The sequence below is a fragment of the Azolla caroliniana genome, unplaced genomic scaffold, assembly GCF_043228905.1.
Source record: "Azolla caroliniana isolate FFs.n. ecotype wild unplaced genomic scaffold, voAzoCaro1.0.p SCAF_4, whole genome shotgun sequence".
Lineage (NCBI taxonomy): Eukaryota > Viridiplantae > Streptophyta > Polypodiopsida > Salviniales > Salviniaceae > Azolla > Azolla caroliniana.
In genome coordinates, this window is record NW_028230439.1 from 773,416 (window position 1) to 795,161 (window position 21,746).

The window sequence follows — 21,746 nt, forward strand, 5'->3', positions numbered from 1 at the left end:
AGAGAAAGAAAGAGGAGAACTATGGGAGGGGGGGCAGAGGTAGAGACAGAGACAGAGACAGAGACAGAGACAGAGGATGAGAGAGACAGAGAGGGACCTGGCCATGGCCATGGCTATGGCTTTCGGCCTCGCCTCCTCTTCCAGGACCAGGTGCAGGAGTACTTCTGCTCAGTGTTTGGACCTCAGCATTTCAACCATATCTCTCAAGCTCTTACGTTAGTGCTCTGCTCTGTTCTCTTACTGTTTTTATTTTTTATTTTGCGGCTTCTTCTTGACTTCAAGAAACTTTAAATAGCGCATGTCATCAGAAGGATATAATGAATGCGTATGCATTTTAGAGTTTACCGCCCCTGATGACGGTCTGTTTATAACTTGTCGTTTTCAGACGCCCATCCAGATATGCATGCATCAGGGTGAACACTCTTCAGACATCAAGGAAAGAGATCGTCAATAAGCTTTCTCGCATATTGGACAAGCATTACATTGGTAAATTGACAAGAATCTGTCTGTGTTTATGAATATTTGTGGTATATATATTTATATTGTCTCTTTAATAAGGCTAGCTAGCTGAATCCATTCTTGATTATGTATCGGTAGGTTGTAGGGATCAACCAATTAACGGTTCTGGTTCTGTCCAGCTAGACAACGATAATGAAACGGATTTATGCCTTGAGCATCCTCTTTTGAAGAGTGCCATCCTAGTCAGAGGTGATGGCCCGCATGAAATATGTTATTCTGGATCCTTGAAGGAAGTGGTAGTGAGTCGCAAGTGTGCAGAAGCCGTTCTACGTGGAGCCAATGTATGTTAAAACGCTTCAGTTCTCTCATGGTTGCTTTTATAAGATCTCCTGGTTCGTTTCAACAAATGTACTTTAAGTGAGTTGTAAGAACAGAAAAATAGCAGACTTGATTGGTCATAGCAATACGTGGAGATGTTACATGATGCTATGAATCTTGTAGCTACACCCAGCCCAAGGGAATTGCCCCTAGGTTTCCAGCGAAGTGGACTTCCTAGGTATGATTATCTATGCTATGGATGTTTGTAATCAGTGACAAGTAGGATGAGCCGTAAATTGGTTTTAGGTGCATAGATACACAAGCAGGGATCAATGTTAGCACATGTCCCCTGCTCGGGTTTTATTCTACTAGCACCTTGGATCCACTGTAATGAGAACTCTCATTCTGGGCCCTGTCCGTATATGTTGTTCTCTACGTCTAACTAATTGCAGAGTGTGGATTGTAATAATACCACAATCTACATAGTTATGACACAGGAATAATATTGAACTCCAGTACATGAACGTTACTTCTCAAATCACGCATATCTACAGTACAAATCACAAAAGAAGTGGGAACCTCGTAGCTGACCCTTTGCATTAAATTGTTTTCTGTAATGAAGGTCAGAACTTTTATAGGTGAAGCGTTGTCCATCACAAAAGAGAAGAGTACATATTGCTAGATTGACTGAAATCTGCCAGATTCTGTTCAGTTTTTTTTACTGATTTTGTCCACTTGTCAAACCTGGCAGCTATTTTGGTAGGGGCTGTTCTGGAGGTCTTTGCCAGTATTAGTTGTAACCTTATCGTGATTTTGAGAGCAAATTTTCTGATTTTGTGCGTGGTCACATCCCTTCTGAAACTAACCCCAACAAATCTCTAGCTCCGATGCAACCATGAACGTAAGTCGGGCAAACCTCCCGACTAGTCACCATTGAACACTCTCCTGTCCTAGGGCCAATGTCCAAGGACAAGGTATAACATCTGTAAGGCCGTGTCCTATATCACCTAACCTCAGCCCCCTTATCATAAACTTACGAATTCTCTTCGACACCTCTAGCTAGTGGTGGCATTCATACCCCAAAAGGAGGCTTGAGCTTCCTTTTTCTAGTTATGGCCACAAGTGCCAGGTCAACCCTGGTCAACGTGAACACTGAAGACCCATCCTGATTATGTTCATAGGTCAGGTTGCCCACTTCTCTACGACGTGGCATAATATTGTGGCACAGTGGTTTCTTATGCATGACTCGTCTCAGGCCAGCTTGAAACTTAATGTGCTGTTAAGAGGAGGCTTAGATGAAAAAGAAAAAGGGAGGATTCAGCAGTGAGGGGGTTACTTGGTTGACACAGTCAAACATGAGAAGAGATTATAGAATTTTGTGATTTTTTTGTTTGCATAGGTTTTTGTACCTGGTGTGCTAGCATGTAGTAGCCATGTGGAGCAAGGGGATATTGTTGCAGTCTCTGTGGCTATGGAACATTTGGATGCAAACAATGATTGGGTGGTTGGTGTTACGCGCGGCACTGTACTGCATTCTGAACATGGAAGGGCACGTAAGGCTGATCTTGTATTTTTTATTTCATCACTTCCAATAAATTGTTGTATAAGTTCTTGCCAACTTGACTGGCTGAAGACCGCCTGTCTGTGATCTATAAGAGAGTACATGATTCTATTTAGAGCTGAATCTGGCTGAGAAACCCTTGTCAAAATTACCATGTTATTTTGATTTCCACAGACATATTGAAGCCTATCTTATGATAGTACCATAGTGTTATTATATTCATGAGCTATTCATTACATCTGTCAATCCTGCTACCTCATGATTATATCATCTAACAATATTCTTGTAAATGCATTGCACAGAAATGAATGATGTAGATAGAAGAAATTGCTATATTGGTAAAGGAAAAGCAATGCTCTCTCGAACCAGCATATTCAGAGACATTCAAGGTGTGGCAGTGGAAATGGTTGATCGTGTATACAGGCTACCTCCCTTGCATGGTATGTTTTGTGCTGTTATCCAACATTTCCTCTGGGAAAATAAAAGATTTATAGCAGTACATGCTATGCCCAGTGTTTTCTCCGGGAAAGTGTCATTGAAGTAATGTAGTCAAAATAATAGAACCCATAAAAAGATACAGCGATGTGACTGATCAAGGTCTAGGAGCCAAAACTCACAACTCTAGAGGAAATGCAGACCAAGAGATATGAAGATTTATTATAAACATTTAGCTAGGTACATAGCAAGCCACCACGAGTCTTGAAAACAATGGATCCCTGGAACATGTTGGATGTGGTTCCTGCATTCACTTTCTGTAGTTCACATAGGGTATTACTTGATGCTTCTTCAATAAACATGGCAATACATTAGAAAAGTGAACATTGACCATTATAGGCTACTGCAAATCTTGTATCTAGAATATAAGTTTCACATAGTAGAATGATTTTTGTTAAATTGATGTGAGCTACATTGTGCTCTGCTTCATGGGCTATTTGTTTTACAAGGAATTGACCTCTCTTCGTTTGCTTACTGCAACCTTCTGTGTTCAGATAGGTCAATGTTTGCCTTGGGTCAACTGAGAAATATGGCGTGTCTTAATATTTTATATTTGTGGAAGCTTAATGGGCACTTTTTTGGATGAAAAATAAACAATGAATGCATATAGAAGTGTTCCCATATTTTATATTTGTGGAAATTTAAAGGGCATTCATGTGTGATGGACAGTCAAAAAAGCATGTGTACGTACATTGCAGAATATTGAAATTGTCTAGATGTGATTTGGCTGTTCACAAAATTCTAATTTCTTTAGAATAAATTATCAGACACTACATCTCAACTGATACTGATTTTGCTTCTTGGAGATGGAATTACAGGGGTCTTGAAGGGTGACATATTTTTACAGAACCTTCCCAGTATAGTTGCAGCTACAGTTCTTGGTAATGAATTTCATTTAGCTGTTTGTTGATTATTTTCTTTGTTGTAAGGTTCTGTCTTTAGTGCACAAATTGTCTTTCAGCAGAGGGAACTAATCTAAAAACAGCAATAGATAGTGGGTTGTGGGACATCAATCTTGGCTGCAGCTCTGAAAAGAATGTAGATGATGCAATTACAAAATGAAAATCTTGTTGTCTGTCATGCAGAATATACTAATGTAATGCACATATTTAGGAAAGTTTGTCTTGTAGCTCACAACTTCTCAGAAGATTCTTTGTATCTCCATATCCTTTCTCCTTAATTTATAAAATTCACCAGTTCTGATTCTTTTTAAATGAAGAGAAATTGTCAACTGTGGTATTATACCCACAGGCGATAGTAATGTTTGAACTGTAAAATCCTCAGTGCCTGCATTCTGAGCTTATGTTTTCTCTGTCACTTGAATTGTACCTTTTCTTTTGCATACAAAAGTGAAATTGTCCGGTCCTGCCCATAAATCTCTTGAGATAGGTGATTAGTGGTTTTTCAAATGTTAATACAGATGCAAGACCAGGAGAGCATATTCTTGATATGTGTGCTGCACCAGGAGGCAAAACTACGGCAATTGCGATTCTTATGGAGGATAAGGGGACGATAATTGCAACTGACAGATCACATAACAAGGTAACATGATTCAGTGTCTAAATTTCCTTGTAGTATTCTGTTTGTTTGTATAACGTTTTATCTGCTATTTCTTATTATGTGTCTTTTGCTTCTTGGAAATACAGGTTATGGATATAGTAAGGTTAGCAGAAGAGATGAAATTGACATCAATTAAGGCATTCAAACTGGATGCTTTAAAGGCTGTGCAGAAAGGAACTGATAACTTCTCAACAACGAAATCTAGTTCAAGTGACGTGATGTTGAAGCTTAGGCCAGATGCAAATGCACAGGAAAATTCTGTAGTGGATCCTATTTCTCGTGAACAACGTGATCCTAAACAGCAGGTTTCAATTTTCAGATGCAGTGGGTGAAGATACCACTGTTTTTTTTATTGCAGCAGTTACCGCCAGTAATCCAACCCATGCATGGGACAAAAGTTTTTTATACAGTGTTTTTTCTTCACAGAATAATGAAAATAAAGTACTGCACTATGAAAGTAAGGTAAAAGTGAGGAAAGAGGCAAGAAGATTAAGGAATGGAGTAGAAAAGGTACAAGATTCAAGCCATGGACAAATAAAAGGGTTTTCTCCACACAGCTTTGACAGAGTGCTGTTAGATCCCCCATGTTCTGCATTAGGTCTACGGCCTCGTCTTTTTGCTGGAGAGGTCTTAATACATATAAACAATTTGCAGATTACTTTCTATCTCGGTGCTATTTACTTTATGATGAAGTGGACAGTGCTGTTTGTGTAGGAAACAATAGAAAATTTGAGACGGCATTCAGTTTATCAGAAACGATTGCTTGACCAAGCTGTGCAACTTTGTCGACCGGGGGGAGTCATTGTGTACTCAACGTGAGTAACTTTTTTATCTTTCAAACTGGATATATTCTTAATTATTTTTTAAAATAATTGACATTACATTAGGGACACATGATATGAAGCAAATAGCTATTTGATGTCTTCTATGAAGTTGTTAATCATTTTCATTTTGGCATGACGTCCATCACAGTTAATTTTTCGAGGTAATGCTGTAAGGTTACTGAGCCCCCCATATGCGTATTGTGCACAATAGCATTATCTTTTATCTAGCATGACCGTTGATGATGCTGATTCTCGCTGTGTAGTTCATCTACATATTTTGAGCTGGAGATGAGTATTTGTTTCAGGATAAATTGTGCTGATAATCTGTTTTAAAAAGTAAGTTGCTATAACATCTGTTAAGAATGTTACTTAGTGGAGCCAGATGTATTTGTTGTCATTATACTTTTTACACCCTCTAATTGTCTATAGAGCGTGGTTGTTTTCTGTTCCAGCTTCACCCTAAGACCATAGTTTAATGATGTGTATTTTGATAAAATAATGTGTTTTAAAGTCATGAAAGACTTGCACGTATCACATGTCTTCATGATAAGGATGGTCCATCAGGCCATTGCATCATACATGATATGCCACTATTTCAATGCTTAATTAAGGAAAAGTTAGGCTTCTTCTCTTAGCAGATTCTGCACACAACACATTTGTTGATATTCATGAAGGCTCCTTATAAAGGCCAAGATATGGTCGTTGGGCTAACTAGCTGTTGGGCTGACAATCTCAAATGATGTATTCAAGTATGTAGGGCCTCTCTGTGTCATTGATGAAGAAACAAAGTACATGGTTATGAGTGAATTTCTAGGACTGTCCCTTGGGTTATGGCATCCCATTCCGTGACCCATATGAACCTTGCTTGTACAGGGAGTCCAAAGAAAAAGAAATCATGGTTCTTGACAATTATCCTAATGTGTATGCTGGTTGCGAATAGCATATGACTTGAAAAAGACGTTGCAAATAACTATGATTGAGTTTTGTTGTTGCCACTTGGAAGTCCATTACAGCTGAAATATCAATGCATATTGTATTTATTTAGGTGCACAATCAACCCTGGAGAAAATGAAGCTGTTGTTCGATATGCTTTGGATACATACAGTTGTCTGTCGCTCATAGATCAGGTATGGTGACATTTATCTAATCTATTCTTGTGCGGCTTGTGCAGCATTGGAGGTTGTCATATATATATGAGTAAATATACAGATATATAAGTTTATCTATCTTAACTTTTGAAAGCTGGATATTTTCAAGTGGTTTTCTGTTTTAACTATCATTACTTTGACTTTTGAAATGCAGAACCCCAAGCTAGGTGGGCCTGGTCTTACTGGTGGTCTAGATGATGGAGTATCATACAAGTAATGTTATGAACCGTGACATTTTATGTTACTTATTTAACAAGTCTTGTGTTGATGCTGTACAATACATTGTTTCTCTCCCATACATCAATGGTCACTTTTAACATTCATTCTTGCAATGCACACTAAACTTTTAGCCCACTAAAAGTTGCTTTCTAATGATACATCATGGTATACCTCTATTAAACTATGTACTGCAGGGAATGGCTTCGGGAAGAAGAAAAATACTTTGTACAGAGGTTTGATCCGTCAGGACCTCTGGATACAATTGGTTTCTTTATTGCCAAGTTCAAAGTGGCAGAAAGCAAACCTGAGCTGATCTAATTACAGCTTTCTTACACATGTAACAAGTGTTTTGCTGAAACAATCTCATGAGCTTGGGAACTAAAATTTGGTGACAAACCCTAGTGTTTGCCTGTATTTGATGCGAAGACCATAAAAGAATCAAAGAACTTCAGGGGCTTCTGAAATCTATTCCTGCTGACTGCCTATTTAATTTCATCGTGGGACAAATGCCAAGATGAATAACAATAAAGTCAATGACGTAACTTCTAAAATGAAGAAAGCATTAGATTTTGCCTGAATTCCTCATGTGTCGGCAGATGTAACAAGGGTTTCTCATCTTATATCATGTGCCTAACCACCAAATTTTGGTGCATTAATGACTTTACGGAGTACATGTAAACTTTGCACAAAAGTGTGTTGTATGTGTTGGATATGATCTGGAGTAGCAATTGGCGAAACTCGGCTTAATGGATTAATGCCTTAAACGGTTCGTTTCATTTTTGTTCAGGTTCAAGATTTTCCAACGGTTCAAACGGTTTGAAACCGTGGAGTTCCTAATAGAACATGTTGGAATGTCTTCACAATTTTTCACTACTTGTCATCTCAAATAAGTTATTGCCAACTTTATCATCATTCTGAATGCATCCTTTCCCTTTTCTGAGTCCATATCATCAAATGTGATATATGCAAGCATAGCCTCAATGTATTAAAAAAAGAGATGGTGTCAAAGGATAACCATAATGGGAGCAAAAATGAAGCTCAAATGAAGGGTGATGAAGGGTGTTTTTGAAAGCTAATGCAGTTAATTCTATATCTGAAATACTGCAATGTATACTTTATCTTTTATTATCTTACAAGGTTGATGCTCTTTGATTTGAGTAGGGTGTTTTTGAAAGCTAATGCAGTTAATTCTATATCTGAAATACTGCAATGTATACTTTATCTTTTATTATCTTACAAGGTTGATGCTCTTTGATTTGAGTAGGGTGTTTTTGAAAGCTAATGCAGTTAATTCTATATCTGAAATACTGCAATGTATACTTCATCTTTTATTATATTATAAGGTTGATGCTCTTTGATTTGAGTCAATTGCAGTGCATAAGTTCCCATTCCAGTAAATTATAATAAAACATTAAATTGTTCATGTATCTCACATGGTTGAGCCAGGCTTGTTTGTGTTCACCATTTTGCTTGCTTGGTCTTGATCCAAACCAAATCATAGAGAGTTTGTTTTTCCAATCCCTTGGCCATCCTCTTTGCTAGGTGAAGAGCTAGATTCATCAGTTCCAAGATGTCATAGTTGCTCCATCCAAGTTTGGATGTCTCAGTTTCTTAAGAAAATTGTCATAGATTTTTCCCACTTTGATTCGTCGTTATTGCCTCCATTTTCTTGGAGCTTGCACCATGCAGGGGTTTTGACTTCACCCCTATCTCTAGTTCCGAGATTGATTGTTCACCATAGGATTAAAAGTAGTGTGCATACCCTTATTGCGACCCTTTCATCAGGACGATGGATGTACCTCCCTCACCAAGTCTTATTGTAAAGCCCAATTCTAGGTTTTTGATAAATTGGAGAGAGAAATTAATGGCAAATATTTTACAAACTCTTTAAACTATTACCTAAAAACGTTTCTAAATTGAATCTATGTTACAAATTTTTCTAAAAGATCAACCAATTCACCACAATATATACATTTAGAGAGCTTGCATTTTTCATTGCGAGTTCATTGGAAGTTAGTTTACTTCATTGGAATTTGGCAATACTAGCTAATTACATGATCGATAATGGAGCAATAATGGGATTTCCGTTTGTAATGATCGTAGTGAGTTTTGCTAGAATTATGCTTATTTTAATTCATGTTGTGATTAGAACTGATTTTATTAGCACTTCAAGGCAAAAGAAAATCAATCTTGGCTACTTCTATAAGTATCATAACATATCCAAAAAAGTGTCAAGTTCTTATTTTCACTAGTTTTGTTTTACCAAGTGTATAAGGTAATAGTTTAAGGTCAAAAACCTAAAAACCAATCTAAACCCCTATTGCAAGGGGGGCATGAGGTTTGCCTTTTATTCTTTGTAATGTTGCAACTACAAGTATCACATGTCTCCTACATCAAAATAGATAACCAATGAATGCCATTTTAACACTCTTCTTTTCATTTCTTATAAAGTTTTATCATTATTGCATTCACACTGGCTTGGAGGAATTGTCTTCTTTTCCCCCTACATCCTACTTCTGTATGTAGAAAAAAAGAGGAAAGACATTAAGGAGGCCACTCCCAATTATTGAAATGGAGACACAAATTTTACATCAAACCCACCGTAGCAAAATAGTCGAAGATTTGATGTTTTGTTTTTTTACATACATGGGTTATCTTGCTATACTAGGATCTTCCCATGACTCCATGTGGGTTCATTAAATGTGCTCCTAAACCAATAACACTCATTGCAGTTTTTTGACACCTTCATAAATTATGTACCTGCATTCTTTCAAGTCGAAGTTTTCTTTATAGTTGTCACAATCCATTGTTAATTGGGATTACAATTTTTATGATGTCAAATATTTATTTTGAAATTGAAAGAAGAGGGCTAATAAAGTCTCACTCACATAGGAAAATGAACTATCATAATTTATCTATATGCCTTGGCACATACAAACGCTTGCATGGTTTCAAATGGTGAATTAAGGTACCACAGAGTGGACATAATTGGTGTGAAGTTACACATAGTGATAGGTGGAGCATCAAAGCTTGTGAAACCGATGCTCGCCTTTTGCTCAATCTTTGCTTTTTGTGAATGGCAAGCAAAATAAACATGAAACCCTATCATTTGTCTCGTTTTGTTTAAATTGTCTTCCCTTTTTCAATACACATAAAGTCTAAGAATTAAACCACTAAAAAAAGTAGTTGATGCTTTCATTCTCACAAACAAATAATGTTCTTGAACCCATTTACAATTGGGTGATAAAAAATGGGTCTACTCTAGATATTATATGAAATATTACATATGATTTCAAGACTACCTTGGTTGACAAACAATTACACTTCGTTTATTTAAATGATTCAATGAAGTGTCGTGAAGCTTGAAATCTGTCTTCCCATGATGACCTATTGTAACACATCACATGCTCATAATGCTTCCATTCCTTTATTGGCCATTGGATATCATGACGTTGTGTACTCCCACCCTAAAAAAGGATTAGGGGTAATAACTTATAAGATTAGTAACATTTTCCAACACGCATCAACACCATGCCAAAAGTTGTCATATATTACATCAACATGCTATCTTGGCATAATACATCGATATTTCCTTTGACTCGTGTGGTATTGCATGAAGCTTAAACATGACATCTACAAAAATATTCAATCACAATATCATTCTCAAGACCTCTTAAAGCGTTTGTTTTTAGATTTTTACTCTCATGAAATATACAGTATGGTTACGTTGTCAATGACTAGATGAGTTTGATGATTAGCGTCTAATGTGATTTGAAGATGCAAGCCAACTCTAGCTCCATTATTTTCCATGAGCTTATCTAGACATTCAACCTTCATGGTCAGCCCATATAAGCACCATGTGACAAGACCTTGGATTGTGCTAACGAAGTGGTGCCATTTATGAGTATCATTGACGAAACATCTTTTACAAATCAGGCTTGGGTATTAAGTTTGATAGGTTGAAGATCAACATTAAGCTTTGTATTCTCCTTGGGAAGTGGCACGATCTCCTCGAGTAGCAAAAAGTAGCTAAGTATGGCTTTATCTAGCATGGACGAAGAGTATAGTGCTAACAATCGCCAATATGAAGTTGTATGGCCCAACTAGATCCTCAAAAGTTTCAATATTGTCATTGATGACCCAACACAAATTTCACCTTGCAAAAGTTTTATAATTTCATCTTTATACTTCCTTTCTTATTAACCAAATTATCTATGTTCACACTTTGGAGGGTATAAAAGTTTATAGATATTACCTTTATACCCATTACGATGTTAAGCTCCCTCTCCCTCTCCCTCTCCCTCTCCCTCTCTCTCTCTACACACACACACACACACATTGCCCTACTTCCATAAAGAATCTTGAGTGTATCCCCAAGTCTTGTCCAAGCAATTAGAGTGAGTTTATAGTTTTCTTTAGTAGTTAGTTTACGTAAGTAGATTAACACTCACCTTTGTCCATCTTGCAAACAAATGGGTAGACGATGGTAAAATATTGAAAGATGTTACATTTTGTGTAACATTCGACACTCAAAAGGCATATTGGTATAGTAGTTCTCCTTGTTGGTGACTTTCGGAAGGGTGACTGAAGATCAACCAGATATTTAGAAGGCTTGGTGACAAGGGATATGCTTGGAAGAAAATGGGATTCACTTGATATTGCACATGTATCTATTGTACTCAATGCTCATACATTCTATATTTAATATAATTACTATTAGCAAACAAGGATGGCTAGTGTTTGACAACCTATTATTACACTTACAACATACCTTCTAAAATTTCTCGTCTTGTACATAGAGACACTCACATCACATCCAATAAGTGACTGTTGGGATCCAATTTGACATTGTTGTTAGATATGTGGGACATTCAAAAGATGAAGGATACAATCATGCATCTCAAAACATTTGATGGACAGACCATCCCCTAAAAAACCATAAAATAAATCTTAGAAGCATGTCAAAAGACCAAAGGGAGAGACAAAAAGGTTCCCTCTATCGAATAAACATAGGACCACCAAATGGAATCGCCAATATCTCACGTCCTCTCCATGATTTACGGAGAATACTATTGAGCAAGTAGTAGGTACAATGAGCTTGCTACAATACAATGCCATTTTACTTTATATCATCATATTAAGTGGGACGAAATTGAATATATCAACAATGTGGATAATCATACCATCACTACACACACACATAAGAGATACAACATTTATGTTATGGCCAATATTAGTTGGAAAATGTAGACAATGGGGTGTACCAAACTACCCAAAGTTACTTAAAATGTCTCACTTTGGTCTAGAGCATAGGTCAAGGATGAGTAACATATGTATCCTTTACTTCTTAAACACATATATATGCTCTCTGTATAGAATATGAGCGACCATAAGAAAATATGTGAGCCTCATGTAGCTCACTCTCTACACCAACAAAGGAGATCTTTTGGACACTCTTGGGGTTATAGAATCATGGGGACCTATCCTATGGTTTTTCCGTTTGAGGACATCAAAATAGCCATTGTCATCATTATCTCCATAGCTACTTGGATGTGTTTTGGAATGACTGAGATGATCAAACTTTACCGCAAGAGTGGATTCGTCAGGAAATTTCCAATAATTCCTAGCTTGGATATTGTTTGCTAAATTCCGCAAATTGATTTCAAACTAAATTTCAAATTTGTTGCACGTAAATTCTAATAAGAAAATTCTCGAATTCAATTCTAATTTTTTTAATGTAAATGTCAAAGATATATGCATGACACTACTCTGGCGCCTTCACTATCGACGTATCAATCATTCAATGTTCCACCATAAAAAAATAAAAAATCATCCAACGGTCTAGATCTCATTTATCTAAGGCATAATGACATGTGTTTGAATATGTAGCATGCAATGCGTTTTAAATGGTTTTCCTTCCGCATAAAAAGTGTTTACCATGATGAATAGAGTTGAGGAAAATCCCATTTTTCTAAGAAGTAGAAGGATTTGGGGCTAGGAAGATTTTTGTTAGCTGACGCAACGTCTTTTCCATATTTTACATGAACAAAGCTTTATGTAAATGCTTCCATACTAAAAGAATTGGTGAGGCTAATGCCAACTTACTTTCTAGACATTTGGTCGAAAGAAGCCTTGCCAACTTACTCCCTAGACACTCATGGTGCATGAATGATATAGGGACATTTCAAAGACCAAAGATATCAACATTGTCACTCCAACTCGATAACAGAAAGACCAAAGAAAAGTTCTAGGGGTTGTTAAATGCTTGTCAGCGTATCATGAAGATTGACATAGATTGTTTTACTATTGTACTTGAGTGCATTGAATAGTTTAATTGAACTTAATAAAACAAAGAAGTGAATCATCAATGCAAGTGTTGTACTCTGTTAAAGACAATAATAATGCACGGTCAATTGGATTGTCCAATGTCAACGGTGCGATTCATGCAACCGCAAGGGAAGTGGGAGTCTGGGAGGGGAGGGGAGGGGGCCCACAATACACGCTTTCTTGTGAGCTATAAGATTTGTGTGTCACGATTCTAGAGAGTGGAATGTGTAACCGAAAAAATGGGCGAACGAGCACGTGGTTAGGATTGGAATTGAGTTGCTATCAATGAGGATTGTGAAGGCAAGGACAAAAGGATGGTACTAGAAAAAGATCGCTCGCAATGGCAAGAGGACAGGGTCTAAGTGACTCTACTAGAAAAAAGATCGTTCGCCATGCCATGGGGGGCAAGAGGACAAGGTCGGAGTTACTCTACTAGAAGAAGAAAAGAAGATCGTAGCAAAACCGACAAGAATCGAGAGAGTGGCTGCTAGTAAAGAAAAAAGAAAGAAGATTTGTCGGTCACGGCCCCGACCGGGAACCGGAAACCGAAGATTGTCACCGTCCGGTCCCGGTCCCGGTCCCGGAAGCCAGAAAGAGAGAGAGAGAGAGAGAGAAAGAGAGAGAGAAGCAGCCCTTAACTGTTGAGTAGCAGGGGTTAGGTAGGAGGGTACAGTGCTGCTTTTGCTGCTTCTGTTGAAAAGGTTATTATGGTTATGGTGATGGTGATGGTGGTCAATGTCTAGTAAACATACACACACACATATGTACATATATATATATACCCTCTTCTTCTTCTTCTTCTTCTTCACTGAGAATTGATTGATCTTCTTCTTCTTCACTGAATATGGATTGATCTTCTTCTTCTTCTTCAGTGAATGGATTGATCTTCTTCTTCTTCTTCACTGAGAATTGATTGATATTCTTCTTCTTCTTCAGTGAATGGATTGATCTTCTTCTTCTTCTTCACTGAGAATTGATTGATCTTTTTATTCTTGAATCTTCTTCTTCTTCTTCTTCTTCTTCTTCACTGAGAATTGATTGATCTTTTTATTCTTGAATCTTCTTCTTCTTCACTGAGAATTGATTGACCTTTCTATTCTTGAATCTTCTTCTTCTTCTTCTTTTTCACTGAATTGTTTGATCTTCTTCTTCACTGAGAATTGAGTAATCTTCTTCTTCTTCTTCTTCTTCTTCACTGGATTGATTCATCTTCTCCCACACAGTCCAGAGGAAAGCTCCCTGTCTCTCCTCTCCCCCCCTTCCCCACCATTACCATCTTCAGAAACTCAATCAATCATGCGAGTCCACCAATCCTCCTTCCATGACTTCTTCCTCAACCTCAAACCTGCCCTGCTCGCCCACGCCCACGCCTTCCCAAGCCATGGCACTGTGGATCTCCATTCCCTCTCATTCATGCAGCTCCTTGCGATCTCTGCTACCTCCTTCCTGGCCATGTATTTGGCGTGGCTCTTGATCACAAGGGGGCGGCTATGGCGGGGGGGGCGTCATCTGCAGGTTTACTTGGTGGACCACGCATGCTTCAGGCCCCCAACGCGATGGCGGATCTCGTATGGAGCTTTCCTGGAGCATTCTGCTCTCAATGGAATGAGCGAGAAGACGCGAGAGTTCCAGAAGAAGATCATCCAGCACTCTGGACTGTCGGAGCTCACATCCCTGCCGCCGTCCTACCACTTCATACCCTGCAGGAAAGGCATGGCCTACTCGCGAGACGAGTCGCGCACAGTCTTCTTCTCCATGCTGGACGACCTCTTCCGCAGGACCTCTGTGTCCCCCTCCCAGATCGGAATCCTCGTCGTTAACTGCTGCCTCTTCTACCCTTCTCCATCCCTCTCCGCCATGGTCGTCAATCGCTACCGGATGCGAGCAGGCATCAAGTCCTTCAATCTCTCAGGCATGGGCTGCGCTGCGTCGCTCCTGGCGCTGGACATGGCGAAGCACCTCTTGTCTGTGAGCAAGGAGACGTACGCCCTGATCGTGAGCTCTGAGAACATGTCGGGCAGGGATTACCTGGGCAGCAAGAGGTCCATGCTCATCGCCAACTGCCTCTTCCGCACAGGCGGCGCAGCCATCCTCCTGTCCAACAGATCCGCCGACAGGCGGCGTGCAAAGTACAGGCTCCTGCACACCGTGCGTGCCAATACGGCCGCCGATGACAGGTCCTTCTTCTGCATAACGCATGGGGAAGACGAATCGGGGCAGATCGGGGTGTCTCTGTCCAAGGAGCTCATGTCAGTGGCGGCTGATGCCTTGACCAGGAACATGACTGCCATGGCGCCCATGGTGCTGCCCATGTCTGAGATGGCCAAGTATGCCTTCAATTACGTGGCCCGGAATGCTTTCAAGGCACAGTGGAAGCCATACACCCCTGATTTCAAGAAGGCGTTCCATCACTTCTGCATCCATGCAGGGGGCAAAGCTGTGATCCAAGAGCTGGAGAAGAATCTCATGCTGTCCAAGCAGATGACAGAAGCCTCCACCATGACACTGTACAGGTTCGGGAACACATCCTCCACCTCCGTGTGGTATGAGATGGCCTACCTGGAAGCAATGCAGAGGGTGAAGAAGGGGGATAGGCTATGGCAGGTGGGGCTGGGCTCAGGGTTCAAGTGTTTCAGTGCTGTGTGGGAGTCCGCATGGGACAGCAAATGCACAGCCTCTAACCCGTGGCGAGATGAAGATGGCCATCTAGCAGCCTTCTATCCTGCACAGGGTTTTCCTGACTGTGTGGAGATTGACTAAGAAAGCTTTCACCATCACCCTCACCATCATCATCTGATTAGAGATACTGTTGATGATGCCTTAACTGTGTGGAGATCGACTAAGAAGTCTTTCACCATCACCATTATCATCTGATTAGAGATACTGATGATGATGCCTTAACTGTGTGGAGATTGACTAAGAAGTCTTTCACCATCACCATCATCATCTGATTAGAGATACTGATGATGATGATGATGATGATGATGCCCTGACTGTGTGGAGATTGACTAAGAAGTCTTTCACCAACATCATCTGATTAGAGATACTGATGGTGATCAATCTTTTAACCCATTAATTGTGTAGGCAAGTACTGAATTGGTTTATTATCAATGTTTACTCTCTTCCTAGCATATCATGCAATCCAGACAATTTGATGTATTCATTGAGGTCTAGACAGGACAATATGCCCTCAAGCTATGTATGCCAATGTCGAGTATTACATGTACCATGAAAGCACATAGTCTAAAGCATGTCTATCAACTTCATAAAATATTCTTCGAAAAATTATGCCACAGAATTCTTTGGAGTGGAGTCTCTAACTTGATACTCGAATTTGTGTGATAAAATATTATTTTGCATGGTTACCAAGCCAAGATTCCATTCCGCTCCCAATTAACAATCTCCAACGGTTCGGTTTGAGAGTGTCAAAACCAAACCGTTTAAAAATTTTGAAACTTGAACCAAACAAGACCGGACCACGAAACCATTAAAACCATGGTTTCATGGTTTAGTTTTGGTTTTCAACTTCGGTCAAAATTCAATTTTTTAATTTTCATTATTTTAAAATTTTAAAGATTTTCTTAATATGTGAGAATAAGGCTTGAAAATGAAAAGATTGTTTTAAAACAATTTTTAAAAAGTTTTAAAAAATAAAAAGCCACTAAACCGTTTAAAAAAACCTAGACCAAACCTCGCTTACATAAGAACAAGAAATATTGAATCAAGCTACTATGTTGAATATGAGACCATTTCTATGCTACAATAATTGGCAAAAAAGTGCCAAAAGAGAGGTACCAAATGTATCCCATGTATAGTGCAATTACATGAAATTAACAATTATCTGAGATATAAAATAACCTACATATCATCAACGTTTGATGCATTATCTATATAACAGGCTCAGCAATGCTCTTTGAGTACTGCCTCACGCAATATATCCTCCCTCCATCGAGTTTCATTCAATGTGAAATTTCAAACACATGTTGAAATGTTGTAGAACTATCTATAACAGTGCTTTGACCTTGGAACGGGCAAAATATAGCATGTGGACTGTTGTTGCATTACCACAGGAACCATCTTCACAACACAATTTTGATCTTGTCAGAATACAATTGTTGATATCCATATATTTCTCATTTGTAGCGTTTGAAGATTTTCCATGAGGTGCAAATTTGCCAAACCTCTACAATATCAATCTATACAAGCTGAATGATATCAGGAAGATAAGGCTATAAGTAATGCAGCTTTTGAAAAGATTAATCAAAATACAGCCATGTCTTTTTCCAATACACCACTATTAGGCCATTTAGAAGCATCCTGTTCACCATACATGCAAAGTCCCTATCTATGTCCCACTAGATATGACTTTCGGTATACCAAAGCCTGAGGAAAACAGCCTGTTCTTCCATACGTTGACTGTAGCTGAGAGAGAGGTTCCATCTCCGGATGCTTGGCGATCTTGACTGTATTTGTTTTCGTCACGATAATTAATTTCAAAATTTTGACATCCAGACAGAATTTTCTGTGATGGAAAAAAAGTAATCAAAAAGGGATTAAGTGAATTAAATAAAAGAGTCTATGATATATTATCTCTTTTTTATGTTCCAACTGGTGGTTTATCTAAATAATATCTCAATAAATGATTGATCTACAGCATGATTCTTAAATAGTACCGGAGAAGATTCATTGAGCAGTGTAGGCTTTTCTCGTTTTCTAACTGTCTTATTTATAGCAGATCGTGAAATGAGTTGTTTTCTCTTAAGATCAGTGTGACGTCTTATTGCATCCCCACCCTTTCGATGTGGACGCGAGCCAGAGTTCTGTGTAAACATTATAATATAAAATGGAAAGCTGTAAATCAAATGCATACTTGTTGGATTATAAATATAGGCCGTCCTCTGTGTGTGTGTGTGTGTGTGTGTGTGTGTGTAATCCAGCATACTTAATGTATAGATGCAAAGTAGCAGTTTACCCTCACCATCACACATTTAGCTTCAGCTGGGGGGATATTTGTCTTGTCTGAAAGAACTCTACTCTTTTGAGTCTTCATGGCATTGGATACCTGAGAAACTGATTTGTTACAGCCCAACCAATTGAGAGATAAATGTTTCTTGAAAGGATAGTTAAACATCACAGTTTCAAGACTATTTTCGACAACTTACATGCTCAGACACTTCTTGGACTTCCATGGTTTTGGATTTTGCATGTTCTGTTAGATCTACATTAGCAATATTTCTTTGGGAAACAGTGCTTTTACCGTGCCGAACCTGTTCAAATAAAAGGACTTCTTTATATTAAAGATTTTGGTGATCCAGATGGATTGTTTTATTTTTTCAATACTCTCGCCATTCAAAGAACTCGTGCCTTGGGAGACATTGCATTTGTGGTAGTTGCAACAGCTTCCAGCTCAGCAGTCAGGTTGCGAGTTGCTGCATCTTTGGGTTTTTCTGGTTTCTGCTTCCACGAGTGTTTCATGTCAATAGTACGGCAAAGAGTTGAGAACAGACACTCTTCTAATTCATAAGATTTTGGCATCAAATCGTCAACCAAACATACCCTTGCTTTTTTCTTACCTGTTTGTCTTTGAGTTGCCCTTCCAAATCAGCATACAGCATCTTTAGGTTTTCATTTTCACGACGAAGCTCATCCATTAGTTTCCTTGATTTTTTCAATTCTTCTTCCTTCTCCACCAAAGCATTTGTCATCTCAGAAGTGCTTAGCTTCACTCCTTGAATTTCCTGTGAAACTTCAGGCTAAAAAATAAACTATTCATCAGATATCTTACCACAGAGGAATTAACACATTAATTAAACATTCACATAGATAAGATACAGACCATATTTAGCTCAAATCTACAACCTTAGTTTCACATACATTCATAGAGGAATTAACACATAAATTAAACATTCACATACATTTTCTAGCACACATGGCAATCACATAAAGGTATCAAAAAAACAGATTGATGATGGTATTGCATGATGCATGTACCTACCTTTTCATTAAGCATTCCATTTTCGTTAATCTTTCTTGAATCAAACCTGGGTTCATCAATCTCAACATTTCCTCCCTGGTTAAGTTGAAGCAATTCTTTTCGAAGTTTGCACAGCTCTTCCTCTGCAGTTTGGACATTGATACGCAAAACAGTAGCTTCAACTGTCTTCTCATCATGTGCTCTCTGCAATTCCTCAACTCTCAACTGAAGTCTTTGCAAATTTGCTTCAGCAGCATTCAAGTCTCGTTTTGACAAAGAAATGCGAGTGCTATAATCATCCTCCATCCGCTTGAATTGATCCCAAACAAAATTCTTTTCTCTCATAAGAGCAGAAACTTCTTGCTTCCACATCAAGCAAATATTGGATTGTTCACTTCTCAAAGATTGAACTTCTATCTCATGCTTTTTTTGTTGTTCATCACAAAGCCATTGATTATAATATGATGATCTTTTCTTTTGAACAGCCTCTGTCTGTGCTTTCATGTTATGATTTGTATAAGACTCATATAATTGTATCTGTATTATTCATATCAATTGTATTGAAGAAAGAATTGCAACATGAGATGGATATTTCCAGCGTACCTCCCCCTCTGTGAGTTGGGAAGTAAGGATTTGCAATCTTGAGGACAATATGTCTACTTCATCCACCGCTCCATCTAAATTAGAAAAACACCAAAGATCAAGTTACCAATAAATTGGCATCTTTAATTATATGAATAATTTAGTGGAGTCACGAGAAGTAGTGCTTTACAAATCAAGAAAGCTTTAAAATGACTTGACAGATATAATAGTAAAGAAACAGAAAGCTCTTTTTCCAGAAATTCCAGAAATAATTGATGCTATCAAAGCCAATATCTATATCAGAATGCAAAAAATATATAGTAAATTAAGAGAGAATGGCTTCTGACCATTTTTGTGTTCATTATATTCTTGCATAGCCTATCATGTTTCTTCTTATGTATGAATCAACACATATGGAAGGAATTCTCAAAGGCATGACTGTATCATATGATACAACTATCTCTGACAATATATTTAATGAGATTAATGTAATTGTGATAGTGACATATCTGTTCTAGTGATGCATCCTCTTAGAAACATATGAACTTGATCATTCCTCTGTTATATAACCTGAGTATTAAGTGTTGACAGCATACTAAATGAACGCTAATTTGTTGTCATGATTACATTATGAGGTCACCATGTATTATAGTTTATCATTCATGTTGTAGCATGATGTTTGGATCTATGGACCACGGCCAGGTTTAGTTTGAAATCCTACCATGATCCTTTACATCTGTCTTGACAACATCAACATTAACATACTCACATTACAGATATATATCATTAACATTGAAACCATGGAGAATGAACAATAATTAGCACTGATGCCTGAGAACCACTAACCAAGTCTGAGCTTGAAGCACAGCGATTTCTGTTGTTCAGAAGTGGTGGCGAATTTGAGGTGTGCAATCTCATACTCTTGAGCACTGCTTTTGCCTTCATAGTCTCTTTTCATCTACAGAAAGAAGAAAGCAAGGAAGGGAAATGATCCTTTTTTTCCCAAGGGAGAGAAATTTAATAACAGAGCTCGCAAGAGGTGTTTACCTGAGTCAGGGCGTCTTGGAGTTTCTCTTTCTCAATTCGCCACAACTCCTGCTGTATGGAAAGCTTCTCTTTCAATATCTCTTTCTCTTCCAGCAGAATATCTACCTTCTCCAATGCTGCAGCCTCGCTCTTCTTTGACTCTAACAGATCTATGACTGCCATCTCCAACCATTTCTGCACACATATTCCAGCATCATCAACACAAGAAAGAATGTGGGGAATTCCCGCATGATGACTCTCTGCTATTGTAACAGTAGATTGTTTCTTTGTATTGAAGGCATTGGCGTGGATTCATCCATCCAAATGCATTGAAAAATGTCAGTACTGATACAGAGAAAGGCATGAAAGAAATGTATGGTAGTGGTTGTAATAACATGATATGTGCACGATGTATGTATGTCTATGTATCCATGGGCAGATGACCAAAATTTTCAGAAAAAGAGAAATCAGTTTGAAAGTAAGGAGAAGGGGAGAGAGATGTGTGTGTTACCTGAGGATGTTCTCTGTGAAGCTGATCACCATCGCCCATAGCCTTCTCTTTCAGAAGAACAAAATTACTCTGTTCTTTCTCCCTCTTTATTTCTGATATTTGATTTTGAATGGTATAGTTTTATAAGCAAAAGGAAGAAGAAAAATACTCTGTATAGTGCTTTCTCCCTCTTGATTTCTGATATTTGATTTTGAATGCTATATTTTTTATAAGCTGAAGGAAGGGCATGCTAAAATAAATACCATTCATTCATTAGAGCCTTTGCTTTGGCATGGGGATTCAAAGAACCCACCCATGGCCCATGGCCTGGCTGGCCCATCATCATACGGTCACTCTAAGCATCTTGAAAACTTGTGTTTTTTATCACGTGTCCCGCTATTTTGCTTGGTTCGAGAAATTCACAAACAAATACAAAACGTCTTCTATCTGGATCCGTTCAAGGGATAGCGGCACCACACAATAACATGTCCATAGCAACATCTCTCAATCTTTCTTGAAACTTCCACACATGCTAACATTGGTCTGATTTCATATAGCACTTCTATATCGCCACTATCGTGGTCATTATTATCCTATGACACATCCTAGCCTCAAGCAAGCGTATTCGTATACTACCTATGCAACATGTCCTAACAACTAACTTAGCGCATTTAGATAGTTACATATGTAAGGGCTATATTCTCAACATGTGTGGCTATTTCATGTGCAAAAGAAAATTCTACAATCAATTGGGAGAGTGAGA

At 38.4% G+C, this 21,746-nt stretch overlaps 2 protein-coding genes and 1 pseudogene across 4 annotated transcripts; 2 read left to right on the forward strand and 1 right to left on the reverse strand.

The window, feature by feature from the left end:
- Window positions 1-11: 11 nt before the first annotated feature.
- Window positions 12-7,360, forward strand: LOC147864652 (NOL1/NOP2/sun family protein). 3 transcript variants are annotated; one of them, XM_087318764.1, is made up of 13 exons: window positions 12-215; window positions 386-486; window positions 598-800; window positions 2,177-2,330; window positions 2,641-2,778; window positions 3,652-3,714; window positions 4,254-4,375; window positions 4,480-4,698; window positions 4,820-5,020; window positions 5,108-5,208; window positions 6,263-6,344; window positions 6,520-6,578; window positions 6,779-7,360. In XM_087318764.1, the coding sequence occupies exons 1-13, from the start codon at window positions 22-24 to the stop codon at window positions 6,900-6,902; spliced, it is 1,761 nt and encodes a 586-aa protein (XP_087174890.1). In that variant the 5' UTR covers window positions 12-21; the 3' UTR covers window positions 6,903-7,360. The 3 variants fall into 3 exon arrangements, with proteins under 3 accessions (XP_087174890.1, XP_087174892.1, XP_087174891.1); XM_087318766.1 differs by lacking the exon at window positions 6,263-6,344; XM_087318765.1 differs by lacking the exons at window positions 6,263-6,344; window positions 6,520-6,578; window positions 6,779-7,360 and adding an exon at window positions 5,856-5,912.
- A 6,832-nt stretch (window positions 7,361-14,192) lies between these two features.
- LOC147864653 (3-ketoacyl-CoA synthase 4 pseudogene) lies at window positions 14,193-16,107 on the forward strand (annotated as a pseudogene).
- An 894-nt stretch (window positions 16,108-17,001) lies between these two features.
- LOC147864654 (cytomatrix protein-like protein) lies at window positions 17,002-21,155 on the reverse strand. The gene is made up of 11 exons (XM_087318568.1): window positions 21,005-21,155; window positions 20,515-20,688; window positions 20,314-20,425; window positions 19,489-19,562; window positions 18,907-19,377; window positions 18,485-18,664; window positions 18,270-18,365; window positions 18,074-18,205; window positions 17,884-17,973; window positions 17,585-17,731; window positions 17,002-17,433 (listed from the first exon to the last, which is right to left on the reverse strand). Exons 1-11 carry the CDS (start codon window positions 21,041-21,043, stop codon window positions 17,257-17,259), a joined length of 1,692 nt encoding a protein of 563 aa, XP_087174694.1. The 5' UTR covers window positions 21,044-21,155; the 3' UTR covers window positions 17,002-17,256.
- Between the last annotated feature and the right edge of the window lie 591 nt (window positions 21,156-21,746).